Source organism: Pinus tabuliformis, chromosome 7 (assembly GCF_031772625.1).
Source record: "Pinus tabuliformis cultivar Carrire ecotype Pingquan chromosome 7, CPIR1, whole genome shotgun sequence".
In the NCBI taxonomy this organism is placed as follows: Eukaryota; Viridiplantae; Streptophyta; class Pinopsida; order Pinales; family Pinaceae; genus Pinus; species Pinus tabuliformis.
In genome coordinates, this window is record NC_142293.1 from 1,765,447,923 (window position 1) to 1,765,456,627 (window position 8,705).

The 8,705-nt window shown below is 37.1% G+C and overlaps 1 protein-coding gene across 1 annotated transcript; it reads right to left on the bottom strand.

Annotated features, from left to right (window-relative positions):
• Positions 1-7,554: 7,554 nt before the first annotated feature.
• Positions 7,555-8,304, bottom strand: LOC149255416 (nuclear speckle RNA-binding protein A-like). The gene has a single exon (XM_089455036.1). It carries the CDS (start codon positions 8,302-8,304, stop codon positions 7,555-7,557), a length of 750 nt encoding a protein of 249 aa, XP_089311162.1.
• Positions 8,305-8,705: the final 401 nt, after the last annotated feature.

The following is an 8,705-nucleotide window of genomic DNA, read 5'->3' on the forward strand; positions in this document are numbered from 1 at the left end:
CTACCATGGGACAAAGTTGAGCAGAGAAGAAATCAGCAGAAAGGTAAAACTGATGACTCAGACAAAGGTAAAGCACCTGAATCTGCACACTATATTGAGGCACAATCTAATATTGGAGTAAATGAAGATTTGTTTAATGCTTCACTTGCTTCTTCGAAAAATGACTGGTTGCTTGATTCAGGAGCAACATGTCATATGACTCATAGGAGAGATTTCTTTGAAGATTTCACTAACAATGTTGATGGAGTAGTCTACTTTGCAGATCAGTCAAAAATCAAGCCATCAGGGCTTGGCACAATCAGGCTTAAACTGCCTGGTCTTCCAGACTTTCTTCTGGATCATGTTCTATATCTCCCACAGCTGAAGAGAAACTTGTTGTCCCTGGTCCACATCCGCCGGCAAGGTCACTCCATTCACATGTTTGATGGCAAGCTTGAGGTAAGAAAGGCATCTGACCACTCACTTGTCATGAGGGGTATAGAAGAAGAAAGACTCCTTAAACTGCAAGGAACCTCTGCGCATGCACAGCATTTCTCATATATTTCTCATCATGAAGAAGGTGCACTTCCATCAAGTTTATTATGGCATGCTAGATTTGGACATTTAAACTATGATAGTCTCTGCTTGTTGAAGAAAAATGGCGTTGCTGGTTTGCCTACAATTCCTAGAAAACATAAACAATGTGATGCTTGCATTCTAGGAAAGCATAGCAAACAGTCTTTTCATGATTCACATTCAAGAGCACATAGGAAGCTTGAACTTATTCATTCAGATTTATGTGGTCCAATGCCTGTTCCTTCTGCAAATGGAAATAAATATATCATGACATTTATTGATGATTACACCAGAATGTGTTGGGTTTACTTATTGAAGAACAAATCTGATGCTTTTCAAACATTTAAGAATTTTCATAAGTGGATTGAAAATGATGCACAATCTCATATTGGGTCTATTCGCACTGATAATGGAAAAAAAATATACATCAAATGAATTTGAACACTATCTTCGCCAACATGGGATTAAACATCAAAAAACTGTGCCTTATAATCCTCAACAGAATGGTGTAGCTGAAAGAATGAACAGAACAATTTTGAATATGGTACGATCCATGCTTTTCTTCAAAAATGTAAAGACAATGTTTTGGGCTGATGCTGTTCTATGTGCTGCATATATAAAGAATAGATGTCCATCTAGTACTATAAGAAACAAGACTCCTTATGAATTGTGGTATGGACATGTTCCTTCGGTAAAACATCTCAGGATATTTGGTTCCACCTGTTATGCTTTAATACCAAAGGTACATAGAAACAAACTTGGTGTAAGAAGTCGTAAGTGTATCTTCCTGGGGTATTCAAACACATATAAAGCATACCGCCTTTATGATGAAGTAAATAAAAAGTTTGTTTTATCTAGAGATGTCATTTTTCTTGAATCATCCAAATCTGGCACTGTTGTTGAGCGGAAACTTGATCACTTGGATAGATTCACAAAACCAAAATCATTCCAAGAGTTTGATAATCAGATTCCACATCTTGAAGGGGGGATTCCTATACTAGATCAACATGTGGAATCTTCTTCTCAAGAACAATCTCCCCTGCATGACACTCCAACAACGGATGATGCTTTAAGTGATGTAATTGATAGAATTGGGAGACTCAATCTTGATTCAGACCCAACTCAATCAACAGAACAGCCTGGACCATCTCAGAAAGGTCCCCCAAAGTGGCTGACAAAGACACTTGGAAGTGTTCATCCTGATGAAATTGGAAAAACAGGAACCCGAAATTCAAATCGACAAGATGGAGGTGATGTAGATAACTCTAATTCACCTGTTGATATGGATGTTACTTATGATTGTGAATTGAACTTGTCTACAGATTTTGAACCAACTTCCTTCAAAGAAGCTGCTTCTTATGATGAATGGAAAGAAGCGATGAGGAAGGAGTATGATGCCCTCATAAAGAATGGCACTTGGAAGCTAGTTGATCCTCCATTTGGAACCAAACCAATTGGCTGCAAGTGGGTCTACAAGAACAAGTACAAAGCTGATGGCTCACTTGACAAGCACAAAGCTAGGCTTGTGGCAAAAGGTTTTGCACAGAAAGAAGGGGTCGATTACGAGGAAACTTTTTCTCCCACAGCAAAATGGGCCACCATCCGGACACTCTTTGCACTAGCTGCTCAGAACGGTTGGAAAGTCCATCAAATGGATGTAAAAACTGCATTCTTGAATGGAGATCTAAAAGAGAATGTTTTTATGTCCCAGCCTGAAGGATTTGCTGTGAAAGGACATGAACACAAAGTATGCAAACTTGTGAAGTCCTTGTATGGCCTCAAACAAGCACCACGAGCCTGGTATGAAAAACTAACTGAGCATCTTCTGAAACATAACTTCAAACATTTTGATCTTGATGATGCAACTTTATTTGTCAAGAAAGTTGGCAAAACAGTTGTATATCTTGTGGTATATGTAGATGATCTTTTAATGACAGGGAACAATGAAAGCTATATTGCATCCGTAAAGAAAGAATTAGGAAAAAAAATTGAAATGACTGATTTGGGCTATGTTCATTACTATCTTGGCATTGAAGTAACCCAACATCCAAAGTCCATATCTCTTTCTCAAAAGAAATACATTGGAGATTTGTTATACAGATTTGGCATGACAGAGTGCAATCCCCTTTCTACTCCAATGGAACAAAACTTGAAGCTCACATCTACTGAAGGAAAGGAATTTGAGGATGCAACAAGGTATAGACAGCTTGTAGGAAGTCTCATCTACCTCACTACTACCAGACCAGACATTTCATTTGCTATTGGAATCCTCTCCAGGTTTATGCAAAAGCCTTGTGAGGGACATTGGTCTGCTGCAAAAAGAGTTCTAAGGTACTTGAAGGGAACTCAAGACCTTGGAATCAAGTATACACAGGTGGACGACTTCAACTTGATTGGATACTCTGATTCAGACTTCGACGGAGACAAAGAAACTGGGGTATCTACTTCAGGATATGCTATGAGTCTTGGATCAGGAGCTGTCTCTTGGAGATCACGCAAACAATCAGTACCAGCAGATTCCACAACAGAAGCAGAATACGTGGCAGCAGCTGAAGCAACAAAAGAAATTGTGTGGCTCAGGAAAATTCTTGAAGATTTGCAAGTAAAACAAATGCAATCTACTCCACTCATGATTGATAACACATCTGCAATAAAGTTGGCCAAGAATCCAAAGTTCCATGATCATACTAAGCACATCAATACTAAATATCATCTGATCCGACATCATGTTGAGGCCAAAACAATCCATCTCCATCATTGTTCCACAAACGAGCAAATTGCAGACATCTTCACCAAAGCGCTTGGAAGAGAAAAGCTTGAAAGATTCAGAACGATGCTTGGACTCACCAAAATCCCTTCAGATTAAGGGGGGCAATGTTGACACCTAATCCGAAACGGATGAGGTGAAGCCGGACAGTCATCTAGAAGATGAACTGATCTGTTTGTGTATATGTATAAATAATAATAGTTGAATGAATAATATCACTCAGTTCTGTCTTCGGCTCATAATTCCTGGAGTTAACCTGGCCTGACAGTCTCCTCGATTTTCATGCCCACTTTCAGCATTAAATATCGTTGTATGGCCCTCGTTTTGCGTGTAGAAAAACAAACAAACTACTCCTCGATTTTTGTGCAAACCTCTCCTCGAAAATCGTGCCAAAATCTGCCTTTCACTGTGTGCTGAATCAACTATACAAATCTGCTCAACTGCTGCCTTGGAATGTGTGCCAAGCTGTTGTCTCCTCCTCCCTACTCAGAAATCTCTCTTGCTCTCTTGCTCTCCTTCTCCCAATCTGTTCATGAAAGAATTGAATCGAATGTGATCTTTTCCTCCTTTTCCTCCCTTAATATAACTCCAAATGACTTTTGGGTGATCCAAGTGACTTTTGGGTGATCTCTAAATCCAATGGTTGAAATATATTTAGATCAATGGCTGGGATTAAATGCTCATTTAAATCTCACTTTTTATTTTTTAATTCACCCCACTTTAATAAAGACCCACTTTTCCTTTCTAATTTTTCATTGACTTTATAAAAGTCACTTTAAAATTAGATTTAACTTTATAAAATTATAAAGTCACTTTAGGAGAAAAATTAAATTCTTTTGGACACTTTTCCCTAGGCCAAAGATCAAAGCCTAAGGGAACCACCTGTCCTCCGATACCAAATTTCAACAAGAAACTTTTGAGTCACACTTAGGAGACAAAGATCTTAGTACCTTTTCAACCAAAACAACTTCTTTTATTTCTTCACCCAAGTTTTCAATACAATTTACGATCTCATCTATATGTAGGAAATAGTTAGCCACACTTTCATCATTGTGCATTCTGAGACTTTCATATTGAATTCTAAGAGTTTGTAGTTTTGCTCGTTTTACCTATTCATCTCTTCATAGCTCACAACGATCTTGTGCCATATTTATTTTGTGGTTTTAAGCTACATAACCTTGAAAAATTCTGATTGAGATAGACTCCCTAATAGAGTATTGACAACCTTTGCATTTGTTTCATACTGCTTTTTACCAGCCGGATCTGTAGGAGTTGTTGATGGAAATGCATATCCTGTTTCTACAATATCCCAAACTTCTGTACCAAGAGATTGAAGGTAGGCTGTGATTCTTACCTTCCAATAGACGAAGTTGCTCCCATCAAAAATTGGTGGCCTGATGGATGCCTCTCTCTCGTAATTTCTCATGATGATAGATCTTCCTTCAAGCGGTCAAGGTTCTTCTGAAGGACCTGCTCTGATACCAATTGTTGGAAATAATACTGAGAGGGGGGTGAATCAATATTATCAAGTCAATTATTTTTCAATTCAACCACAGATTTGTATACGCTACTCTAGTTAGAGAAACCAACGTATATATGCAACTTCAGTTAAGGAAAACAGCGTATAACTCACAGACTTGTAATTTAGTTATTCTTCAAATGTTAATCATAAATCTATGTGTCAGAACCATATAGACATCAACTAGGAATAGAAAATAGTGCAGACAGTCGCACATGAGAACACAAGATATAAGGTGGAAACCCAATGTGGGTGAAACCCACCTACTGCAATATGTCTCTATCTTCTTTCAATTAGAAACTTATTTTTACAATGATTTTATAATGGTGCAGTCTTATACCAGTACGCATGCTGCTACCTGCAGAAGGCTATATCCTTCTCTCGTTCTCCAGATTCACCTGGAAGGGAGCTACAACCCCCTTAGCTCTTGTACTAGTTGAGGTACTAGTACGCAGGTTGCTACCTACAGAAGGCTACAACCTTCTCTTTTCTTCCAAGGACCACGTTTCATAACTTTTCAGAATGGATCCGTGAATAACATCAATCATACATCAAGTATATGTGCAATAATCAATCTCCTTTGTACAACCCAATATAGGATCAACCAAAACACTTCTCAGAATGCTATAACCAGAAAACAATAACAGTAACCAGACACCAAATCTGAACCTAGAACACTGCAGCAATAAACAGAAGTAGCTAAATCATATTTCATGAAATGTACGCTACTTCACTAAGCATAAACTTGTGTACATACGCAACTATATCAATGCCAACTAGCATATACGTTATATTATTTCGCTAAACCTACATGTATACGCGCCTCTAATGTGCGGAACCTGCGTACAGATCTATAACAGACAATTTTCTCTTTTCAAGTATTCAAACATCAATTATACCCAGTTTATCAGATTTATTGATCTACTCATGCACCAAATACAACAGATCAAAAACCATACAGTGATACTACTATTCAAGCCTTAAGGTCTTGATCCATAGAACTTATCTATCTTTTAGCACTCAAGTTCCTCTTTGGATCAGATTCAGCAATGCACCATAAACCAATCACCAGTGTTCCAGATCATGCTCCTCTTAAGATATTCAATACTTTAATCGATACCCTTGCCAAATGATCTCCTTCCCTTTTTATAGTCTTAGGCTTACACAAACCATGGTCCAAAACCATTGATAACCAATACTAGGGACTCAATACGTGGGTTCAAAAAATGCATACAATATAACTCCCACAAAATTGAATCATGTAACTAATAGTACCCAAATTATCAATTGAAAGGTGAGAGATATGTTAAGCTTGAGTTTTGGAGTCTTCTTTTCTTCCATAGTTCTTTCATCATTATATTTGGTGGTTTTGGATGACCACTAACCAACTTCTAACCCACTAGGACCCTTCACATGCAAAAGAGTATTTTTTCCATTCTATTTGTGTACTTATCATTTGTAATAAGTTATTTACTTTTCAAGTATATCATCACCTATGTTTAAATGGAACAATAAAACTTATGAAAAACCATAGATTCTAAACACTCTCTTGTTCTTTTATCTTTCTTTTTCTTTTAGAAAAATATAGATATCAAAACACTCTCTTTCCATATAGCCAATTAGATGAAAATGCTAAAATTCATTAAAAAATTATTCAATGTGTTTATCACAACTACTTGAATATCTTCTTCAACATGTGAACTTTTCCCTCCAAATTTTCAACAATAAATTCAACACTTACAAAGTCAATTTGTTGGAAGCAGTCTAAAATATGCAACACTAATGTCTTTCATATCATAAATCATATAGATTCCTATTAAATTGCAATTCTTCCAAAAGGTATGACAATGAATTTGGAAATATCAATGTTTTCTTTTATAACATCTACAAGATATTCAAGTTCACATTCACCTATACTACTTATGTTATCCTTTTTCTTACGAACCTTATACTTGTTACTCATCTTCAACTAAACCTATATTCATCAAATGAGTACTAATTAATGAATCCATTACATGATTAGATAAAAAAATATTAAGCATATAATTTATCACATCTATTTTATTCATTTGAATTTGTTCAATTTTATTAAAAGTAACATTAACCATTTACATTATGTATTTTGTATCACAAGTTGTATCAACCATGTTCTTAATTTGTGTTATTATTTTTATGGTTCATTTCCAATTAATTTCAATTTAAATGATTTGATGAATTATATCCTTCAAATAAATTTGCTAAGATAATAAACAACCCCATTATATAAAATAAATACATTTCTCACATATTAAACACTTTAGAAAACCAATCACACAACCGAATCAAAGATTCGTACACCATGGTTTTACATGGTCAAATCCCTAGAGAGAGAAATCTATAACCTCAACCAACATGAAAATTAACTATGTACATAAATGCTTCTCAAAATTTATCTTTGGATAGTGGCCCTCCAAGTTGTAATCAAGGACTTGGCAAGGTGAAAATTATATTGGTTTATAATTTGCAAGAATAAATGATTTGATATATTAATAAAATAATGTTAGAGAGACTTCGAACAACTATGGCTAACGTAAAATAGGCAATGAACGGGCCTAACAAGTAGAAAATAAAATGGAATGGAATTAATACATTAAAGTTTGGAAACGAAGTATCGTAGTCGAGGGGCTGAAGTTCTACAGCCCCACCAGCAAAAATGATCGTCCCACTCACAAAATCACCGACGATGACGATAATAATCGCGACGTCGATCTTCATCGTGCGCAAAGGATGACCTACTCTTCTCTCTGTCAAATTGCAACTTTAGCGAAGGCGAATCTCTGTCATTTTCGTCAAACTTATACCCTTGTAAAGCTTCCATGGCGATCGCAGCACACTTAGGGTTATCAAATTCCACAAAACACAAAACAACGACAGCAGTCGCCGCTTCTCCTTCTCCACCTCCATGAGATTTTTTGGATTCCTTGGGCTTTTTAACAACCCTAACTTCTTTGAAACCGCGGAATGGGCGAAATATGTGCTCCGCTTCTCTACTAGTGCAATCACTTGGAACACCCATCACAAACAGTGTGTTGGATGCATCTTCTGGTAGATATTGAACATCATCCACAGGAACCCTCCTCCCAATTACAGGGTCGAGTCTGTGGCTATCACACCTGAAATTCAAACCCTCATCTACAGTTAACCGATTTGAAGAAGGAAGCGCCCCACTCTGTGAAACAAAACGATGATCATCAAGAAAAGCAGGAGCAGGAGCACGAACATGATCATCCAATAAGCGAACCCCTACTCTGTCACCACCTCTCTCAGCAAGCCTCAGATCTCTACGATTAATATAAGCACCAGACAACAAAGGATCACGAGTATAGTCATATTCATAATCATTGCGAGGCCGCTTGGCTATTACGGACCTCTGCCAGTCCCTTTCTCTCTCAGCCCCTGTTGGTCGGTATCTTGTGTACTCCATGTTTCTCTCTCTTATTGCCCTACGAGAAGAAAAGACCCGTTGCGATCAAATAGGGTAAAATATAGAAGCCCAAAACAAGCTCGAAACGAACCCTTGTATTGCCAAAGCTCTTACGCTCCTCCAGAGTTTAAGTTGTCGATGTATTTATATAGGGACTATGGAGCGCGAAAATAGATCTATTTTACCGTGCCCATGTATTTATGGTCGGCCCATTTTAATCGTTATATTGTCGCACGGTCACCAGACAAACATGATCGTATATCAACTTGTCTTCATTTAAATTTCAAAAATACTGTAGTATCGGAGTTATAATTTATTCTCCTATTCACTAGGATGCTTTTAATTTCATGGGATACATTTAAACCTTTTTGTGATAAGTTTCAAGAAGTGGACACCCTCAC